This window comes from Acipenser ruthenus, chromosome 43 (genome assembly GCF_902713425.1).
Source record: "Acipenser ruthenus chromosome 43, fAciRut3.2 maternal haplotype, whole genome shotgun sequence".
Taxonomy (NCBI): Eukaryota; Metazoa; Chordata; class Actinopteri; order Acipenseriformes; family Acipenseridae; genus Acipenser; species Acipenser ruthenus.
This window is the reverse complement of record NC_081231.1, coordinates 9,217,500-9,240,058: the sequence shown is the minus strand read 5'-3', so window position 1 is coordinate 9,240,058 and position 22,559 is coordinate 9,217,500. Positions and strand designations below refer to the sequence as shown.

At 43.5% G+C, this 22,559-nt stretch overlaps 1 protein-coding gene and 1 non-coding gene across 3 annotated transcripts; one reads left to right on the top strand and one right to left on the bottom strand.

The window, feature by feature from the left end:
• Positions 1–2,650: 2,650 nt before the first annotated feature.
• LOC117404875 (uncharacterized) lies at positions 2,651–12,491 on the bottom strand. Of its 2 annotated transcripts, none has more exons than XM_059011817.1 (8): positions 12,411–12,491; positions 11,082–11,121; positions 10,622–10,784; positions 10,203–10,281; positions 5,459–6,985; positions 5,135–5,265; positions 4,295–4,390; positions 2,651–3,961 (listed from the first exon to the last, which is right to left on the bottom strand). In XM_059011817.1, exons 2-8 carry the CDS (start codon positions 11,110–11,112, stop codon positions 3,703–3,705), a joined length of 2,286 nt encoding a protein of 761 aa, XP_058867800.1. In that variant the 5' UTR covers positions 11,113–11,121; positions 12,411–12,491; the 3' UTR covers positions 2,651–3,702. The 2 variants fall into 2 exon arrangements, with proteins under 2 accessions (XP_058867800.1, XP_058867801.1); XM_059011818.1 differs by having other exon boundaries at positions 10,203–10,278.
• Positions 12,492–13,736: 1,245 nt separating this feature from the next.
• Positions 13,737–13,808, top strand: trnat-cgu (transfer RNA threonine (anticodon CGU)). Its single transcript has one exon. It is a non-coding gene; the product is annotated as a tRNA-Thr (tRNA).
• The last annotated feature ends 8,751 nt before the right edge of the window (positions 13,809–22,559 follow it).

Sequence of the window (22,559 nt, the reverse complement as noted above, 5' to 3'; positions counted from 1 at the left end):
ATAAGAAATATTATCGATAACAGCTACTAAAGGATTCTGGACCTTGTTTATTTATTAAAAATAAAATAAAAATCTGATTAAAAAATGAGTAGCACATATCAGGCTTGTAGGTCTTTAGTGGGGTTTTATATGGAACATTTATCTAGCGTTAGTATATATTGATGTCAAAGACAATCAAGCATGAAAAGTACCTTTTTTCCCTCAGTGAGCCCTTTTGCACTTTTAATGGTCTCTTTTGCACAATACAGCAAAACACAATTTAAAATTTAACTTCAATTTAACTGATAATTATATTCCATGGGAAGTACAAACCTATTTATGTTACACAACTTACTTCACTAAAGACATTTCTCAACCCCACCACCTGCCTTTCTGCCTGCCTGTCTGTCTGTCTGTCTACCTGCCTGCCTTTCTGCCTGCCTGTCTGTCTGTCTACCTGCCTTTCTGCCTGCCTGTCTGTCTGTCTGTCTACCTGCCTGTCTGTCTGTATCTGTGTGTCTGTCTGTATGTCTGTCTGTCTGTCTGTCTCCTGCCTGTCTGTCTGTCTGTGTCTCTGCTGGTTTTTGTTCCAGCTGAGGAGCTGCTCTCAATTGCTTCATTGAACCCCTCAAATTGAACTAAAACTATTTGTTCTAATCCTCATCAGAGCTTTTGAATTTTTAAACAGTTGGATGGAGAGATTTCAAGTTAAATATAAAATTGTATAACAAGGAACTTGAAATCTTACCAAGTTTTTATAAGCTGCTGCACAATTTAAAAAAAAAAGCCTAATTACACACATACACACACACAGTAATATATATATATATATATATAATTACATACAATAATATATATATATAATTACTGACAATTGATTTTGAGATTCAGTATTTTAAAATAAAATATCAAACAGAACAAAATTTCAATGTACCATTTGCAATTCATTAATATGAGAGAATTGGTCATGGGTCTGAATACTTTTGCAAGGCACTGTATGTATATATATATATATATATATATATATATATATATATATATATATATATATATATAATGTATGTACACACACACACCTGCATTGTTTCGAAACTCAAGTTGCTCTTGTAAAGCTAATGTATTCCATTGTGATTTTATATTTTTTGTGTTTTGTTTAATAAATTGTGAATGGATTTTTTTTTTTAAACAGTAATGAAACGGTGGCGTGTTGTTCTCTTTCTCTGTGGTGTCTTTGTCTACTATTAAAAACCTATTCATAAATAATTAGATCAGTTAAAGCAATTAAGACCTGAAGTTGTAATGAAAACCAAAAACGCTTTGGCCATCGAATATTGGATTTGACCAACCTTGTCAAAGATGAATTTTTTTCTGTATAAAACAATTTGTTCACTTCACTATTTATTTTTCGCTGGCACATCAGGTCTTACTTTTAGCTGCTTCCCTTTTTAGTTTTTTTCAGGAAACTTACAGTACAAGCAGTTCTTCGATAAACATTTTTTTCAGAAACGAAAAGTTAAACTTTTAAAATATCTTTTTAAACTATCATAAATATCATATTTAAAGAACATGTATTTTAGCACAGTGGTTCTCAACCCAGGGCCTGGAGAGCTGGAGGAGGGGGGGGGGGGGGGGTCTCCTGGTTTTTGTTCTAACCCCCTCTCCCCCCCTCCCCCCCTCTTCCACCCCCTTAACTGACTCAATGATTGTGGCTTAATTGGTCAGAATTCCCATGTTGTTGTTTCAGCAGCAGGTATTTATTTAGCAATTGCTGATTTAGAGATAACTAAAAAACAACAAGAAGCAGCAGCTGCTGCAGAATTGATTGAGGCTCTACAGAATCAGGGTGGAGACACACTGTATTAGATAGGATAATGGGGGGGCTCTCCAGGACACTGTGGAGACACACTGTATTAGATAGGATGGGGGGGCTCTCCAGGACAGGGTGGAGACACACTGTATTAGATAGGATAGGGGGGCTCTCCAGGACACTGTGGAGACACACTGTATTAGATAGGATGGGGGGGCTCTCCAGGACAGGGTGGAGACACACTGTATTAGATAGGATAGGGGGGCTCTCCAGGACAGGGTGGAGACACACTGTATTAGATAGGATGGGGGGGCTCTCCAGGACAGGGTGGAGACACACTGTATTAGATAGGATGGGGGGGCTCTCCAGGACAGGGTGGAGACACACTGTATTAGATAGGATAGGGGGCTCTCCAGGACAGGGTGGAGACACTGTATTAGATAGGATGGGGGGGGGGCTCTCCAGGACAAGGTGGAGACACTGTATTAGATAGGATGGGGGGGGGGCTCTCCAGGACAAGGTGGAGACACTGTATTAGATAGGATGGGGGGGCTCTCCAGGACAGGGTGGAGACACACTGTATTAGATAGGATAAGGGGGGCTCTCCAGGACAGGGTGGAGACACACTGTATTAGATAGGATAGGGGGGCTCTCCAGGACAGGGTGGAGACACACTGTATTAGATAGGATAAGGGGGGCTCTCCAGGACAGGGTGGAGACACACTGTATTAGATAGGATAAGGGGGGCTCTCCAGGACAGGGTGGAGACACACTGTATTAGATAGGATAGGGGGGCTCTCCAGGACACTGTGGAGACACACTGTATTAGATAGGATAGGGGGGCTCTCCAGGACAGGGTGGAGACACACTGTATTAGATAGGATGGGGGGGGGGCTCAGGATAAAAACTAGAAAACAGCTTTTTAAAAGGAATTCCAATACAAACCTTCCACACCAATGAGAACAGGGAGTAACTTCAGTATGAGAGAACAAACTTTACTCAACTTGTAAAAAAAAAAAAAAACATTTGGTAAGCCGCTTCAAAACAATCAATTAAATAAATAATAATACAAAAAAAAAACATTTCTAAGAGACAACCAAATATTCAAAGTATTTTCTAAAACCATTTAGACTTTAAGAACGTTAAAAAAAAATAACCCAACAAAAACACACACACAGAAGCACCTGACCACTGCAGCTCAGTGGCTGCTGAATATTTTTGCGCTGCTCTCTTGTGTGTCGTGTGTCTGCGGGTGCTTCTTGTGCGGGGGTGGGGGGGGGGGGGGGGGAGTCTCAGCTCCTGGGGGGTCACAGGGCAGCTTCTGGCTTTCCTTCCACCCTGAGCTCTGAATTACTTAATTGCTCTAAATTATTTGACGAATTGGACACATTAAACACTTCTCTCTCCTCGGCCTCACAATGTTTCACAGCTCGTGCACACTTTGAATCAAGGGCATTTTTTTTAAACTGTCAATTTAAAAGACCTTTAAAAAAAAAATTCTTATTAAAAAGGAGTCATGTAGCAGACGCTTTTGTCCAAAGCGACTTACAGAGACCAGGGGGTGAGCGATGCATCACAACTGCTGCTGCTGCAGAGTCACTCACAAGGATGTCCGATTGAACAAATAAGTTAGAGGAATGAAGTGAAACTCAAGTTGGAATGAAAAACTGGAGGACTGGAGTTTGACGGCCCTGCTCTGGCGGTGTGTCTCCAGCGGGGTTACAGGTCCTTGGGGTGGGCAGTGTGTCTCCAGTGGGGTTACAGGTCCTTGGGGTGGGCGGTGTGTCTCCAGCGGGGTTACAGGTCCTTGGGGTTGGCGGTGTGTCTCCCAGCGGGGTTACAGGTCCTTGGGGTTGGCGGTGTGTCTCCCAGCGGGGTTATAGGTCCCTGGGGTTGGCGGTGTGTCTCCAGCGGGGTTACAGGTCCTTGGGGTTGGCGGTGTGTCTCCCAGCGGGGTTACAGGTCCTTGGGGTTGGCGGTGTGTCTCCCAGCGGGGTTACAGGTCCTTGGGGTTGGCAGTGTGTCTCCAGTGGGGTTACAGGTCCTTGGGGTTGGCGGTGTGTCCCCAGTGGGGTTACAGGTCCTTGGGGTTGGCAGTGTGTCTCCCAGCCCAGCCTGGCCCTGCGGGGGTTCCTTCCAGACTGCAGCTCCCGGTGAGTCAGCATGATGAGCCGGCTGAAACAGGGCCCGCACACGATGTCAGAGACAGGAGGAGAGGAGAGACAGAGAGACACAGAGCAGGCAGTGGGGCTTCACAGTGCAGCTAGATGACAAGTGGAGCAAAAAGCACAGCATTACGCAGACAGGGAGAGAGATAGAGAGAGAGAGAACGGGAGAGAGAACGGGGAAGGGATGCGTAACCAGCCACGAGTGCAAACTGCAGATACACAGAGACAACAGATTGTCAGGAAGATCTTTGTAACGACAGACAGAGACAGACACACAGTCCAGAGCGAGTGAAAGGAGCGAGCAGTGAAGCGGTCTGGTGTCTCGGGTGAGTTCACTTACTTGATCTGCGAGAGCTCCTCTATGAGTCCGCACACCAGCTCGCTGGCGTCCTCGTAGTCCTGCAGAGACTGGGACCGGGGCTCGGGCATCGCCTCCCTGAAGACAAGAACACAGAGCAGCACTGAAACAGCCAGCCAGCCACTGCAGCTGTAAAGCCAGCCAGCCACTGCAGCTGTAACGTCTCCACTGGAGTAGGACACCTAGCATCTAACTGAGACATTTTAGGATTGAAACATCATTTAAAAAAACAAATAAATCAATAAATAAATAAAAAAATAAATACACTATTTGAACATCTGTTATTTAACATCATGTAATCAAAGAAACAACAAAACGGTATCCTGAAAATAAAGTCTATCTGAAGCCATAATAGCAGCACAGCAGCATTTCATGTTAGATTTCCAAATGTCACATTTGTCGTCAGTTTTTCGTTAAGTACATGGGAAAACTACAAAGCGGTGGTGTGTAACTCAATATGTGAACGTAACGTTATTCAGCAGGTTTCATCCGACTTTACGCAGCAAAATGAGTTTGTTCTATAGGGGGACCACAGCTGTATAGAGGCACTGGGGGCGATCCCCCAGCCTCTGCTGAATGCTTCATTGTAAAACCTTCAGCAGCCTTCTGTTCAAAAAGACGACTTCTAATCTAAACGCTTTCTCACTGGATTTGAGTTTTTCTTTCAGCGTTTCAATGCTAAAGCGCTTCGTAGCGGTTGCTAGTCATGGGGTGACCGCAAGAGAATTACCTTCTGAACAAAAGGACACAAACACTCCATTCAAACACACTAATGGAGAACAGATGTTTGAAAACGTCCCCCCTCCCTCCCTCTCCGCTTACCCCAGTGTGATCTCGTGCAGCTGCGAGTCCGAGATGGAGCTGATGGAGAGAGGCAACTCCAGGGCAGAACCACCGGACTCTGTCCCAAGGACGGGGAGCGGAGCCGGGAGAGAGCAGGAGTCAGGGAAGCGCTGCAACACACAGAGGAGATTCTTACAGAGCGATAGAGGCTGCCTGGAAACCATGGCAAACTCAGTGCTATATAATCCTGAGGGGGGGAGACTGACTGACTGCTAAAACATCAGGAGAAACTTTAATAAGGGACCATGTTAATATGACTCTGACTGACTGATCCGCTGCCCACAGTAAACGCCGGTCACTCACCTGCGTGGAGCAGTTGTGCAGAAACTCAGAGTCCCACTCGCTGTGATCCTCGCAGCTCTGTGTGGCCCCCGTGTCCTCTCTCTCAGACTCGGGGCTCCCCCGGGCAGCAGCTGGGGTAATGGGGTGGGGTCCCCCCTCCTCTCGATCCTGGGCGGCCGAGGCAGGGTCTTTCTGTCCGCCTGCCCCAGCTGCTCCCTGGAGACTTCCCTCCGCCTTGGTGTGAGTCAGATCAGGGCAGGCTGTCTCAGCGCACACTAGCGCGGTCCTCACCTCCCTCTTCCCAGCAGCAGCAGCAGCAGCAGCACTGGTGGCAGGCTTGCACCGCCTTGACCGCGCCGCCCCCTTAGCCTTGCGCTGCCCGGCCCCCGCGTCGCTCGAGTCTTCCATCTCCAGCACTGCGAAGCGGGATTCCCAGTCCCTCTCCTCCAGCACGCACGGGTTCACGTACACGGCTGCTGGTTTGGATTCTGCTGCTGCTGCTGCACTGGATGATGACGTTGATAGTTTGTTGTTCTCTGAAAGCTTTATTTGTCCCCAGTCGCTTCCCTCTCCCTCTCCGAAGCTCTGCGATGCTTTTAACTCTTCCGTCTCGGTTCTGCTCTGTGAATGGCTTTGCTGGGTGTTTCTCATGAAATCCTTCTCGTTCATTTCAGGGCCCGCCTCCTCACTGTCTTGGATTTTCTTGCCTGCTGCCGATTCCGCGTTCTCATTCCCGAGTCGGATCTGGGATCGCCCCGCGCAGCTCCGAGGGGACCAGGAGGCGGCAGAGGCACGAGGCAGCGGTGTTGTTCCGGATCCCGGATTCGGGAAAACTTGCGAGCCCTTCTCCATCGCGACTCCTCGCCCCTGCCTGGTGATCACCCCTTTGCAGAGCCTCATAGATTCTTCTCTCTCAGGAACGGAGGCTGCTGCTGCTGCTGGTAGGGCAGGGGGCTCTCCGGGGGTTCCGCAGTGGGAATGTGGGGGTGCAGGCTGAGCCCCAGCTTCGTTGCAAGGCTCCGCCACCCCCTTTCCCTGCAGATTGGCCGATGTTTCAGCCTGTGTCTCGGGGTAAGTCTCAACGTGTTTCGGCTTGGCTGACTCGGACTGCTTCCCCCCCTCTGTAAACACAGCCTCCGCGCTCCCTAATAAACAGGCTAGCCGTCCCTGTGGACTACCAGCAACACCACCACCCTGCGTTTCTGTATCCTCCAACCCCAGAGAGGCTTTTAATCCAGGGGTCCCGCACCCCTCGGAATGGGGTAGGTGCTCCTGCCCCCCCTCTCCTGCCCCCCCTTGCTCCGTTACAGTGGGCTGCTGCCTCTCTGGATCTGCCTCCTGTCTCTGCTCTCCCGAAGTGCTGGCTTTGTGGTTCGGCCCGTGCGCTCCCCCGTGACTGTGGAGGGTGGCGTCTCCCTGCCCCGGCCCTTCCCCTGCCCCCCTGTGCTGGTCCGAAGTGGTATCCTCCGGCGCGCTGGGCTGGGCGACATCATCATCATCATCATCGCAGGATGAGCCCGCAGTGGAGGAGCGGCCCGGGAGGATATTCTGAAAACGCAAGCACAGCAGACAGCAGTTCACTAAAACAAGGAAAGCAACTTCAAAATTCATTTTATTACTTAAAATAGTTTGAACTGACCCCCCCTCCTGCCCGCCACCTTGTTACCCTTCATATGGCATCTGCAGAATAGAAAACTAATGCAATTACTGAAATACTGTTTTTGTTACTGGGATCCTTATGGGCCGATAGAGTCGATCTGTTATTATTAATTATTAATTTAGCAGACGCTTTTATCCAAAGTGACTTAGAGACTAGAGGGTGAGCTTCATCAACAACTGCTGCTGCTGCAGAGTCACTTCCAATAGGACCTTGTTTGTTTCACGTCTCATCTGAAGGATGTCTGTCTGTCTGTCACTCTACATGGTGAGCACGATCACTGCTCCTGATTTCACAGCGGTCTCCATCCATCTTGTATCACACGCTCCTGAGCCTCCTTTCAGGTTGCTTTGGGCTGTAACCCTGATACAAATGCTCAGTTTAACACCAGTGCGATTAGGAGGGATATGTCCTCGTTTGGTTAAGGTGTGTTTTTTTCTTTTTAATATATAAACGTTTTACCCGAGCCCAGGTGCTGCTCTTCAGTTCTAGTTGCCCTGCCTCAGACACGCTGTTATTACAGAGTCCAGCCGCAAGAGTCTTTACAGAAGCGGGAGCCTCGGACACGCTGTTATTACAGAGTCCAGCCACACAAGTCTTTATAGAAGCAGGAGCCTCGGACACGCTGTTATTACAGAGTCCAGCCGCAAGAGTCTTTACAGAAGCGGGAGCCTCGGACACGCTGTTATTACAGAGTCCAGCCACACGAGTCTTTACAGAAGCGGGAGCCTCAGACACGCTGTTATTACAGAGTCCAGCCGCACGAGTCTCTACAGAAGCGGGAGCCTCGGACACGCTGTTATTACAGAGTCCAGCCGCGCAAGTCTTTATAGAAGCGGGAGCCTCGGACACGCTGTTATTACAGAGTCCAGCCGCACGAGTCTCTACAGAAGCGGGAGCCTCGGACACGCTGTTATTACAGAGTCCAGCCGCGCAAGTCTTTATGTCTTTATAGAAGCGGGAGCCTCGGACACGCTGTTATTACAGAGTCCAGCCGCACGAGTCTCTACAGAAGCGGGAGCCTCGGACACGCTGTTATTACAGTCCAGCCGCACGAGTCTTTACAGAAGCAGGAGCCTCGGACACGCTGTTATTACAGAGTCCAGCCGCGCGAGTCTTTATAGAAGCGGGAGCCTCGGACACGCTGTTATTACAGAGTCCAGCCGCACGAGTCTCTATAGAAGCAGGAGCCTCGGAAACGCTGTTATTGCAGAGTCCAGCCGCACGAGTCTCTATAGAAGCGGGAGCCTCGGACACGCTGTTATTACAGAGTCCAGCCGCACAAGTCTCTATAGAAGCGGGAGCCTCGGACACGCTGTTATTACAGAGTCCCGCCGCGCAAGTCTTTATAGAAGCGGGAGCCTCAGACACGCCGTTATTACAGAGTCCAGCCGCACGAGTCTCTATAGAAGCGGGAGCCTCGGACACGCTGTTATTACAGAGTCCAGCCGCACAAGTCTCTATAGAAGCGGGAGCCTCGGACACGCTGTTATTACAGAGTCCAGCCGCGCGAGTCTTTATAGAAGCGGGAGCCTCGGACAAGCTGTTATTACAGAGTCCAGCCGCACGAGTCTCTACAGAAGCGGGAGCCTCGGACACGCTGTTATTACAGAGTCCAGCCGCACAAGTCTCTATAGAAGCGGGAGCCTCAGACACGCTGTTATTACAGAGTCCAGCCGCGCGAGTCTTTATAGAAGCGGGAGCCTCGGACACGCTGTTATTACAGAGTCCAGCCGCACGAGTCTCTACAGAAGCAGGAGCCTCGGACACGCTGTTATTACAGAGTCCAGCCGCGCGAGTCTTTATAGAAGCGGGAGCCTCGGACACGCTGTTATTACAGAGTCCAGCCGCACGAGTCTCTACAGAAGCGGGAGCCTCGGACACGCTGTTATTACAGAGTCCAGCCGCACAAGTCTCTATAGAAGCGGGAGCCTCGGACACGCTGTTATTACAGAGTCCAGCCGCACGAGTCTCTACAGAAGCGGGAGCCTCGGACACGCTGTTATTACAGAGTCCAGCCGCACAAGTCTCTATAGAAGCGGGAGCCTCAGACACGCTGTTATTACAGAGTCCAGCCGCACGAGTCTCTATAGAAGCGGGAGCCTCGGACACACTTATTATAAAAAGTGTATTTGATACAGATGTAAGAGTGATTTTTTTTATATATGTATTGTAAGACAGCAGGGAGGGGTGTTAAAATCCTCCCTGTGCAGGATATGTGCGCAGGCACCTTGTTTGTTAGTTTGCTCTATTGTTTGATTGTTTTGCTTTATTGTTACTTTGATTTGTTAATTGTTTTATTATTGATTATCCCCTGCACCTGGTGCTTATTATTAAATTAGAGCCAGGTGCAGGGTATAAAAGAGAGGCAGTCAGTTTGCTCGGGGCTGCTGAGGAGAAGGAGGCAGAAAGGGGTACTCTGCTTCCAAGCAGTCCTGTATGTTTGAAGAAGAGTGTATTTTTGCATTTGGCAGGTAAACGTCTTAGCCGTCCTGCCCGATAGTGAGGTTCCCGTGTGTCTAGTTAGTGCTCGTATAGAGCTAGGAGTTTATTTTGTGTTTTGTTTTTGTGTTTGTTTTGTGTTCATTAAAAAAAAAAAAGCGCGTCAGCGCTGTAAAAAACAGTTTCTGGAGTCCTGGGTCTATTTTTAAAGGGGCAAGAACCGTTTGTGGTGCCGGCTAGTTCACAGTATATATTATACAATTATAACAGAATTATAGGGCAGCTGGCTCTTTGAGCTAAATATATATTATTTTATTTAAAGGAGTTAGCCACACTAGCGGCTAGTTTCACAGACCCTGATTAGCGCTCCACGGGGGCTGTGAAACTAGCCGCTAGGGATTTTTGCAAACAGAAGCAATTCATAAGTCCTCTCAGTTAATGGTACTATTTTATTTTCCCCCTTCCCCCATTTGAAAAGTTTTTACTGGGAAAAAAAAACAAAACACACACAACCTTGCAAATCTATCTGTAAATGTGGTTCTGGTGGTTTAAATGCTAAAACAACCATTTCAAACAGAAGGATGAATCTATTAAAAACGTGTATTTACAGCCTGAGTGTTAAAATAATGAATAAATCCATTGAAATATGAATAATGAAATGCCTACCTGGGCTATCGGTAGGAAGCAGTCCTTCACTCCAGGGCTGAGTTTGTGAGCGCCGTCTCCCCCCTCACTCTCTGACCTGCTTTAGAAAGGATAAGAAAGCTGGGTTAACATGCCAGATATTAAGAGTTCAGCCGCAGTCCAAGTGTAAAACGTTTAGAAATGTTCCTAAAGCATTTGCACGTCAAAGTTTCACAGCGTTCGGTGGCTGCAGAGCCTCCAATGCAGTCACGAGTGTGTTTCTCCAGCTGGCTTTGCTGTGTGAGGACCGCGAGACAAAAAACACTCTGAACTTGATTTGAGGAAGCTACCGAAACACTTGGAGAAAAAAACCCACACAGACTGCTGGTATGAATCCATTTTCAGGAACGGCGGTTTGAACCCTGGTTCCAGGAGCCCTAGTTTGTCTCCCTGTCCCGTACCTCCCTGCGGCTCCTCTCTCCTCTGCGCTGCTCGGGGCAGCGCGGTCATCCTCACAGCGCAGTTCCGCTTGCTGACCACAGGCGGCGCTCTCCTCGTTCACAGTCCCCGAAGCCTTCTCCTGTGTTACTTTCCTTTTCTTTGTCGTTCCTTTTCGCTTACCGCCTGAGAATTAAAATAAATGAACCGTTTAATGAAGGTACAAGGGCCGAGCGTGAACCAACAAATAAAAAGGAGTTTTTATTTGCATGACACAGGGTTTAAAATGTACAGACAGACAGACAGAGTGAGAGAGACAGACAGAGAGAGACAGACAGAGAGAGAAAGACAGAGAGAGAGAGACAGACAGAGAGAGAGAGAGACAGACAGAGAGAGAAAGACAAACAGAGAGAGACAGACAGACAGACAGACAGACAGAGACAGGTTGATCTGGTTTATCCAAATGTATTTTCTTAGACCTACCTGCAGATTGTTGCCTCTTCCTTTTAGACATTTCGCAAACCTGAATTATACATACATTACAAAAGTGAATTAAATACTATTGACATGAATACATATACAGTATATATATATATATATATATATATATATATATATATATATATATATATATATATATATATATATAATGTCTGTGTTAATAAAAACACGATAGGGACTTCACTTAAAAGGCTACCTCGGCTGGAGGCACTTCCAAAATAAAATAAATAACGAGTTCAAATTGCCATGGTCCAGGAAGTTAAACAGAATATTAAATCCTCAAACACACAGTGGGAATGATGAAACAAGTCACCCACACGTTTCTTTATTTTGCTTTTGTGTTTAATAAACAGACTGTGCTGTGTCAACTTGACACGCGCGCTGCTGCAAAGTATCACATTATTAGGGCAGCAGTGTGGAGTAGTGGTTAGGCGTCTGGACTCTTGACCGGAGGGTTGTGGGTTCAATCCCCAGTGGGGACACTGCTGCTGTACCCTTGAGCAAGGTACTTTACCTAGATTGCTCCAGTAAAAACCCAACTGTATAAATGGGTAATTGTATGTAAAAATAATGTGATATCTGTATAATGTGAAATAATGTATAATGTGATATCTTGTAACAATTGAAGTTGCCCTGGATAAGGGCGTCTGCTAAGAAATAAATAATAATAATAATAGCACAGTTTTGTAACTATACAAAAAAAAAAATATTAAAACCTGGACGATTTTACATTTTTACTGTTTCTGACCGGGATAAAAAATAAAATAAAAGTGAAGGCTGGAAAGTGACAGGTCCAGTTTCCCCGGGACGCCTGCTAAGGCGGCCTGGCTTAGGGATGCGCTTATATTAGAGAAATGAAAACTAAACTATAGCAAAGAAACAACGAACACTTGTCATTTAAATCTACAACTTATTACGAGCTGCCGTTACTTAATAAAAACCTAAAACAAATATCACGCCAAATCGACTCTTTATTTCCAACTCATTTTTAGACAAGATGAATCAATGTATGTCAAAACATTAATTAAATAACTCCTACACCGTTTACACACACACACACACACACACACACACATATATATATATAATTTTTGTATAACTACAATTCTTGAATAACAACAAATTTATTTTTCTTTTTAAACAGCTGAAGTGCTTTTGCCCGAAACGTCATGAAAATAAAAGATGTTTTAATCTGCTAAACATTGTGTACATTTTTAAGAAACCTGTTGTACACTGTCATTATTATTATTATTATTATTATTATTATTATTATTATTATTATTATTATTATTATTATTATTATTATTTTACCGTCAGCTCTTCTCACGCGACAGTGTGGAGACGACGCGAGGCGCGCGCCTTTTCTCTTCCCCGCTCAAAATTTAAACAAGACTCGCAGTCTCTCTCACCTCACTGCGCAGGTGCGGGAGCCGCAATGCCACATGGGATTTGTAGTTTTTATACATCCCCAAACGGATATCGTTTTTAATAGCATTATGTTTTGCCTATACTTACACATCAGTATTATTAAAACTGTTCTTTGTGGATTATTAAGCTTCAGATTTAAAATGCATATTTCTTTAGGAGCCGTACTAACCCGGGCAACCCGCTGAATTCGAAAGCGATCGATTTGGACGACACTGGTGGCACTAATCAGAAATAGGAGTTCTACAGGTGCTGTCTGAAGAGGTGAGTCTTGAGGAGGAGCTGTTATCTGCTCTGATTATTGAATCGTATTTTGTCATATACTTGTACTTTTTAGAACTGAAGTCATTGTATTTGATCTTGCTCTTATATGTATGAATACTTGAACTGTGATTCTTGAAATGTGTTTTTGTTTATGATTGTAAGTCACTGTGGGTAACGGCGTCTGTGTCCTCAGAAGGCTCTGATTATATTACGATTACTATCAGGATCATATAACAAGTACTGCTTTATTACAAATTGAGCAGAAACTGCATTTTTGTTTTAAGTAAATAAAAAGTTGAAAAATGGTGAAAAGCTTTAAAATTGCATCGCTGCTGCTGCAAATAATAGGGTTAACACCTAAAACGAGTGTGTCCTCAGAATTAGCATGCGCCTTGTTTTATGGTCATTCCGTACTCAGCAATGCGACTATAGCTTCACTCCAATATGAAATCCATTTAATGTAAAACTAAATGTTTCTGGTAAAAGATGTACGATTCTTAACTCCAAATTAATTCATTTTCAAAGACAGCCTAAAACTACTGTAATTATTGCTATAGAAGTACCAGTTCTTTTGGATCAAAATACGGTTACTGACAGGCTTGTGGACTGAGGCAGTACTGAAACTTTCAGTTCATTATTATGAAAACAATAAATAAAAAATGGGTGTATACTACAGCCGGTAGAGGGTGTCAAGTGTTTTAAAAAAATACTATTTGCAAAATAGTATTTACTCATTTCTATTTAAAATACATGTCTGGCAACCTATTTTCTATTTGTATTTTAAATAAATATGGAGACCAATGTTTTCTATTTAAAGAGTTTCCGAGACTATTTTGCCCATCCTTGGCATTCAGCTGTTAACTGTAAGGTTGGTTTCCAGGCAGATTCTCTTTCCGGGCAGCCTTCTCAATAGAGTCCAAGCTTCCGATTTCATTTGCAGTCATGAAGGGTGCGGTGGCCAAGTGGTAAGGCGTCGGTCTCGTAAACCGAAGATCACGGGTTCAATCCCCGTCTGTACCTTGTTACTGTCTTTAAAACACTATTTGTTACTTGTTTGTACCTTTGCAGCTGAAAAGAAAAATTCTATAATGCAACTTGTATTTTAATTTAAATAAAAATGGGGGTATTCGGATTTGAACCAGGGATCTCGTGATATGCAGGCAAATGCTCTACCGCTGAGCTATACCCCGACTCCAACAACACCATTTCCTATCAAGCACAGCCAACGGTGCCGAGCTGTCAGTTTCAGGAATGCAATCTATCAAGGCGCGTGATTTTTTTACCTTGTATGTCATTTGTAAAGAAACTAATTTGATTAAAAACCTAACGTCTTAGAGGTCAATTGTCTATTTGAATGTGTCCAGTAATGGGCACATTTCCTTGACTGCGAAACTTTCTTACCTCAAATGTGACAAAAAGCGTACATACCTCTTATACACAATGAGATATAAGTCTTCAAACTAAGGTGAAATTCTTCTTCCACTTTTTAAGGGTGTGCAGCGAGTATTCAAACAGAAAAGCTAAATAACTAGACATCTACCAATCCTGTGATTCCACATGTTGGTCAACGTCGAAACAAACCAGGGTGTGCAAGCAGTTTGATATCCACACCATTTATATTAAACAAACTAGAATCTTTGGTTCTGTTGGTCAGTATTTTCTTAAAGTACCTTGCTCAAGGGTACAGCAGCAGTGTCCCCCACCTGGGATTGAACCCATGACCCTCCGGTCAAGAATCCAGAACCCTAACCACTACTCCACACTGGAACTTGGCATTTAGAAATTATGATCTGTAGCCTAATGTACACGATAGACACCGTAAAGCACGCTTTTTACAGGCTCTGTCAGTGTCATTTGTGACTTACAAAATGAAGTTACATTTTATAATGTTTCTGCTATCTGTTTATATATCAACCACACATATGATTACCCAACAAAAAAACCAGTCACGCATCTGCATTATCATACTTGAAATGTAACATTGTTGTACAATCGAAAACACGATCATGTTGTTTTAGAAAGGGAGGCATATCTGACCTGATGTACTCGGCTGGAAAATTAGCGTTGAAATAAGTAAGATTTGATATTTCATTTGTTTGCTAGTTTCCCGGTGGTGCAACAAGTGAGTAACTCATGTAATTAGAAATGCTTGTGAAGCGCAGGATCAAATCCCTGCTCCTGTGAGGAAGTGTGCGTGTATGAACTTGTTTCAGATTTTAAATAATAATAACACTATGTAACACAATTTTTGTTCCTGGGTAGTAAGTGTTATTTCCTAATTGCTTATGCCTCAAAAGTATAGAAAATGGCTATTATTCCCCACAAACTTTGCTTTTGTGACCAGGACAGTGATATTTTGAAATTTACCTATTTCCAATGAGAAAACGGGCGAATTTGTGTCTTTTCGTTCACATAAAGTCAGAAAAAAACAACATATGAATCCAAATTAACATGTATTTATACTAAAGTAATACAAAAATGACTACAAAAGATTTAGAAGTGAGTAGTTTTTCGAGATTTACGATTATACTGTAAATCACTTTCACGAATCAGCCCCCAAATGTAGTCTCCCATCATGTTCTCGTTATACTGTCCTTGGTAGCGGCGTTCAAAGTCCAGTATATCCTGGTGGAAGCGCTCACCTTGCTCCTCCGAGTACGTTCCCATGTTCTCCTTGAATTTATCAAGATGAACATCAAGGATATGGACTTTGAGGGACATCCTACAGCCCATTGTGCCGTAGTTCTTCACCAGAGTCTCAACCAGCTCCACATAGTTTTCGGCCTTGTGATTGCCCAGGAAGCCCCGAACCACTGCGACAAAGCTGTTCCAAGCCGCTTTCTCCTTACTAGTGAGCTTCTTGGGGAATTCATTGCACTCCAGGATCTTCTTTATCTGTGGTCCGACGAAGACACCGGCTTTGACCTTTGCCTCAGACAGCTTAGGGAAGAAGTCTTGAAGGTCCTTGAAGGCTGCCGACTCCTTATCTAGAGCTCTGACAAATTGTTTCATAAGGCCCAATTTGATGTGCAGTGGTGGCATCAGCACCTTCCGGGGGTCCACCAGTGGCTCCCACTTGACGTTGTTCCTCCCCACAGAGAACTCTGTCCGCTTGGAAGGGTCCACCATGCAGAACTAGCAGTTGCTTGAGTGGGTTCCCGCCAAATTCTTGGGATAGCGAACTTCATGGCTCTCTTTTCCCCTCTGTACCATTCTACAAAAATACATTTATTTCACCCATGACTAATGTGTAAGAGATTCTCGCAACATTTTTCATATATGATATATTTTTTCAATAACATTGAAAATTGTAAAACATTTTAAAATTAAAAACTTTTACAATTTTAAAAATTTTAACAAATTTTATAACATAAAATTCCGAGCAACAATTGTCCCTCTTACCTTCCAGAGTTTTTTTGCAGTGCTCGCAGGTGAAATGAGGTGCCCAGGGTTTGTCTTGATCTCTGACAGGCATGCCAAAATATGCCTTGTAGGCCTCACACATCTTAGCAGATGCTTCCACGGAGTACTTTTTCGCTCTTGTCTTGATAAATTGGCCACAGACATAGCAAAATGCGTCTGCCGGATGCTTGCAGCCTCTTGATGCCATCTCAGAGAAATGCAGTATGCATCCAGCTGGAACTAAACTGAACTGGTGGGCTTAAGGCCCCTGTATTTATACTACTATTTATATTACTGGAAAGTTCTAGAAGTTACTCCAAGTTTACTCAGCACTGAATCTATCTGGAATGTTCTGGAAAATAGGTAAATTTCAAAATATCACTGTCCTGGTCACAAAAGCAAAGTTTGTGGGGAATAATAGCCATTTTCTATACTTTTGAGGCATAAGCAATTAGGAAATAACACTTACTGGCAGTGGCATTTTTGCAAACTGCTTCAGCCTTTTTGGAAGGAAGCAATCAGTGACGCAGGGGCCCTGCATTTTTCCCTGACCATGAGGTTTTCATCTTACAGCCATAAGACTTGAAAACAGAAAAAACACGTAAGAAATATGTAAAAAATATGATTATACATAATATAAAATCTGCTACATTGGGGTTCTCTCTCTCTCTCTCTCTCTCTCTCTCTCTCTCTCTCTCTCTCTAGGATCAGTTGGAGATGCATTGTAGTATTCTTCTGCTTCTACTACAACTGCTACTAATAATAATCTATTAAACTCTGTATTAAAGTGAAATGGCCACTACAGGAGCTGTGTGCAGGATGAATATCTTTGTTCTGGCACAGTCACGCACATTGTTAGATTATTACACTGTAAGCCCCTACCTTTTAGGGACACACGTAAAAAACACCTCTGTAGAGGAGGCTCAAACTGAAGTGTGAGTGATTAAACACACTGTGACCCCCCTCCCTACCAAGGGTTCATCACACGGCTTCAGCAAACACAAGTTTTGCATATCGACTCTGTTCACAAAAGCCTGTTCTTCACACAGAGTCGATATGCAAAACTTGCATTTGCTGAAGCCGTGTGATGAACCCTTGGTAGATAAGTGTTCACAGTGTGTTCAATCAGCCACACTTCAGTTTGAATGTCAACTATAAGCAGGGTTTAAAGCTGGTCTCATTTCTTTAGATCAGGAGAAAGCTTTTGATCGCGTCGATCATAAGAATTTATTTAATGTAGTTAAGACTTTTGGTTTTGGTCCCAGTTTTTGGGCAAAATTCAGTCACTCTACAGTAATGTTTTTAGTACACTTAAAATCAATGGTGTGCTTAGCTCTCCTATTCAGGTGCAGAGGGGAATTCACCAGGGTTGTTCCATGTCTGGGATGTTATATTCGCTTTCAATTGAACCGTTACTCAACAAATTAAGGCTTTTGTTATCTGGCTTGTCCATTCCAGATGTTCCGGTGGAGCCTATAAAAAGTGGTGGCCTATGCTGACGATGTTGTAGTCTTTGTTCTGGGAAAAAAGATGTACAAATATTAAATGGTTGTTTGGAGAAGTGTCCTCTGCGAGGACAAGTGGTCAAAAAGCAGTGTGTTTTTATTAGGTGATTGGGAAGGCAGTAGGCCTCCAGATCTTCCCCCAGGGTTACAGTGGAGTCAAGCAGCTTTTAGATACCTGGGAGTAGGGTTGTCACGATACCAGAATTTTGAACTTCGATACGATACCAGTTCAGTTTCACGATACTCGATACCTCTTCAATATCTATCTCTCTCTATCTATCTCTATCTCTCTATCTCTCTATCTATCTATCTATTTATCTAGGTTGGCTGTTGCCTCTAAGGGGACCATATAAATGCTAAGGCCTTTGTTGCTTCTGGTATTGTGGCAGTACACAATACTACAAGCTGTGGGCTTGTTTTAGACTGCATGTGAGCAATTCCAACACTGACTATGAGAATGTGGTAATGCTGTCTCCTCCATCGCCGTTCCTAAGCACATGACCGTGAAAGTCCACGGCTGCTCCGCGTCTTCCATGCTGTACTGCTGCTGTACCCTTGAGCAAGGAGCTTACCCAGACTGCTCCAGTACAAAGAAAAACTCTATAAACAGCCGCCTGGAAATGATATGTGAAAAATGACTAATTGTAAATCAATAAACACCCTTGCACCTGGAAATCATTGTCTGTCTGTTTTATATCCACTCTGCAATTGTATCTTACCTGTATTCACTCACCACTTTGCCACAGGAGCATAAACATTTATAAAGACAAGAGTCTTACTACAAATACTGAATTGAACTTTTAATAGCCGACCTTGAACCTCTTCACTCAAAATAAAATAATCTGGTTTAAAATCTTTAGAAAATAGAATAGCGACTCCTGCACTAAAATGAGTGCCATGGCTCAGTATAACCTCCCAATCCCATTGTTTTAACCAATCTGCCTTATTGTTTTCATCTGTATGTGTTTCTTGACACATGGCAACACTCATTTTCTTCTGTATTAAATATTCAAAAACTACTGTTCTCTTTTCTACATCTCTCCCTCCATTGATATTTATGGTACCCAAATTAAAAGTCTGCATAATAGGAGTAAAAGAGAAAAGAAACACAACAAATCAATAGACAAAGAAAATAAGTCAAACGCCGAGTGCTATCGGACCGCTATCGGCATCAGACTACCTTATATTTGAAGCTCACACTTCATCTCTGAGATAGATAGATAGATAGATAGATAGATAGATATCATAGGCATAGTAAGATGTTTGACATTGTGTGTGTGTGGGGGGGCAGATTTCAAAATTATTTAAAAAAAAAAAAGAACCAAAAAAAGCTGCGTCTCTTCATTTACAAACACACTGGCAATATCTGTCAGGCAAATCTTCAGAACTGCATTCATCGGTTTGTGTGGACCTTCCTCTTCATTAAAAGGGTTTCCCAATGAACAATATCTATTCAGCATCGCTTCCCATCAAACGCTGGGTTTTTTAAACCTTTTTGTTTTGTTTTTTTTTTTTGGGGGGGGGGTATTTTCGTATACTGGGGGTAATTTTAAATAACTACTTTTAGTTTGTTTCTATTATAATTGAATTCTGAACTTTGACAACCGATAGCCCAGCAGAGTGTGAGACACTCATAATACTTGTACATTTGAGCAGATTCATATAGCCTATGGAACATGACTGTTCTAATAAGTATTACTAACTCTCTGTTTATGAAACATGATAAGCATAACTTTTCATTAAGATGTCAAACTGTTAAAAGAAAAACTGCAGACTAATCTGATGGGTAAATGAAAACTGCAGACTAACCTGCAGACTAATCTGATGGGTTCTGTTAGAAACTGTTCAATACTGTACTTTGCTGCCTTCCAAAGAGAACTTGTCTGCATATCTTTTTTGCCACAATTAGGGGGGTATTTATCCTCAGTCAAAAAAATGAAATGAAATGCGAGTGGCACATTTTGGCAAAGATGGAGGAAAAAATATTCTAGGCATGCGCAGATGAATTGGCATGACTGTGCGTGTGTTCTGACTACAAATAAGATGCTACTCTTCCCATGACACTATTGGGCACAACACCGGGTTCTGACTGCGCGGAGCCACGTGCGCACTTGTCGGTTTCGAATTCTTGTAACTGAAAATAGGTTAATTGAGTTTCAACCCTGTGTTTAAACCCTGCTTATAGTTGACATTCAAACTGAAGTGTGACTGATTGAACACACTGTGAACACTTATCTACCAAGGGTTCATCACACGGCTTCAGCAAATGCAAGTTTTGCATATCGACTCTGTGTGAAGAACAGGCTTTTGTGAACAGAGTCGATATGCAAAACTTGTGTTTGCTGAAGCCGTGTGATGAACCCTTGGTAGGGAGGGGGGTCACAGTGTGTTTAATCAGTCACACTTCAGTTTGAGCCTCCTCTACAGAGGTGTTTTTTACGTGTGTCCCTAAAAGGTAGGGGCTTACAGCATAGTAATCTAACAATGTGCGTGTCTGTGTCAGAACAAAGATATTCATCCTGCACACAGCTCCTGTAGTGACCATTTCACATTAATACAGAGTTTAATAGGTTATTATTAGTAGCAGTTGTAGTAGAAGCAGAAGAATACTACAATGCATCTCCAACTGATCCTGGAGAGAGAGAGAGAGAGAGAGAGAGAGAGAGAGAGCCAATGTAGCAGATTTTATATTACGTATAATCCTTTATTAATGCTTCAGAACTTCATTACTAAGACTCTATTAAATATTTATAACATGTCAATAAAACATCAACACAGTTTTTCTCAATCGCGGAAAAACAATTTTTTAAACGTCTAGCAGTTACCAAAACAGTTAACGCAAAAAACAAACACCATCCACTCAATTACTTCATGCATTTGCAAACATTAAGTTTTCATTTCAAATTCTATTATACATCTTGCATAACTAAATGCAAGCACCAAATCATGAAATAATTAAACAATAATTCGAGAGAGCACACTCGTCTTCAATTTGCCATTAATGGATTTTTCCCAGGAGTTCCCAGAGTACGGTGCAAAATTGGCAGTGTGCCGCCAGGGTTGGGAGGGTTTAAGCTGACTCAAGCGACTCCTGTGGTCTCCCGCGCGCCTGCAGGTTCAGGGTATTAGCATTTTCAGCTGCATCGAATGCTCCAAACGATGTGTTAGCTGGGTTGTGGGTGCTCTGGGCTCGCAGTGCGAAAAATAGTGGATGGCTTTGATGGTGCGCATGTCGGAGGGTGCCTGTGTGTGCGCGGCGGGGTGGGGTGGTGTGGGGGAGGGGGTGGCATGTATTACTATCAACTTGGGGACAAAATTGGAGGAAATGTCCCCAGGGACATCCCCACTTTGTAAAACACTTGTTTAAGAACTAAATATGCCTTTAACACTAGAAGTGCGTAGCAGGTCAATTTGACCATTTTGGGTTTTAAAATTTAAATTATGATGTGTTCCGGAATGTAATGCGCATGCCCGTTTATTTCCTAAATATATGTATTAGGTATACTGATGGCGTTTGAGCCGCATATGCGTAAGAAATTGATCATTATAAACACATTTATCTAGAAGCGCCAAAACCGGTCATTTTAACTGGTTATTTCAATACATATTTATATATCAAATATAGCCTATAATCCTGCCTGTCCTTTTCAATACAATCAGTCCTGTGATCAAGTGGGTCTACCTGTCTACATTCTTTGAGTGCTTGAAAAACACACCTCTGTGAGTAATAGGTGCTCCCTGTGTAAAGCATTGCAGGTTCATTCTTACAACTATACTAAGATTGAGTGGGCATACTGAGAGTGATACACCGAAAATAAAAATGACTCAGAGATGGAGAATGACCAGAGAGCATGTTTTAGAAACACTACATGCTGTGGATGAAGATGACTCTGATGCAGGGGTCATCAGTAACACTGGGAATGACAGCGACCATTCATAACAGGACCAACCAGGTGCCAAGGCAGTGGTCATGGTCATGGAAGAGGCTCCAGAACAGATTAATCACCTGCCGTGCCAGCTGGGCAAGTTCAGTCAGCTTCAGCACCATCATCACAATGGACAACATCTCTTACTGCATCGACACCAAGCAGTGGACTGCAAGAGATCAGAAAAAGACGGTACTGTCTGGGAAAATATAAATCCGGGGAGAGGGGAGGAATATTTTATGTTTTGTTTTCCATTTAAATATGGTGTTTCTGCTATGCAAATGTTTGACTTCATGTTCATAAATAAAACTTTTGAATTTCATACGATTGTTGGTCTTTCATTATCATATTACAGCTGTTTAAAAAGCTACCGGTTAAAATGATTGGTTTGGCGCTTCTAGATCGCTCGAAATTCCAGCGTTTCTATGTTAAAAAAAAAAAAAAAAAACTAAAAAAGTGCCAGAATATTTAGTTTGTTGTCAACTTTCACCCTGTGTTGGGTTTTGTCTGATCAGTAAATACAAATATAGTGAGAGTTAATGGGAAGTCCCCACGAATCTAGGAATACAAACGTGTGCGTGTGCGTGACAGTGTGTGGTTTATCTCATCCTTCACTGGGAGTCATTGGGGTGAGCCGAGTTGATTTGAATAGCAGATTCCAAATTGGGTTAAATGGGGGAAAAATAATCGGTGATTCTCAATTTAAAAAAAAAAAAGCTACTAATGTGTGCACAGCTCATTCAAGTCAAACAAAACATTGCTGCTCCTTCACAAAGAGATTATGACATTGGCCCAAATTTCACATGCAAATTCCACACTGGCCAATGGGAATGCTCCGCGTGTGCCTGTATCTGGGCTGTGTGCCGGACTGGACTGGGCAGTGTATATATACAGGTTACATCCTGAAGAGTTTCAGCACTTCTCTGAGAGGCCTGGCT

Coding starts and splice junctions, on each gene's coding strand:
- LOC117404875 (XM_059011817.1), bottom strand. CDS start 11,112: ATGTCTAAAAGGAAGAGGCAACAATCTGCAG. Junction 6,986..10,202: donor GCTTCCTACCGATAGCCCAG/GTAGGCATTTCA, acceptor TTGCGTTTTCAG/AATATCCTCCCGGGCCGCTC. Junction 3,962..4,294: donor GAGGAGCTCTCGCAGATCAA/GTAAGTGAACTC, acceptor GCCCTGTTTCAG/CCGGCTCATCATGCTGACTC.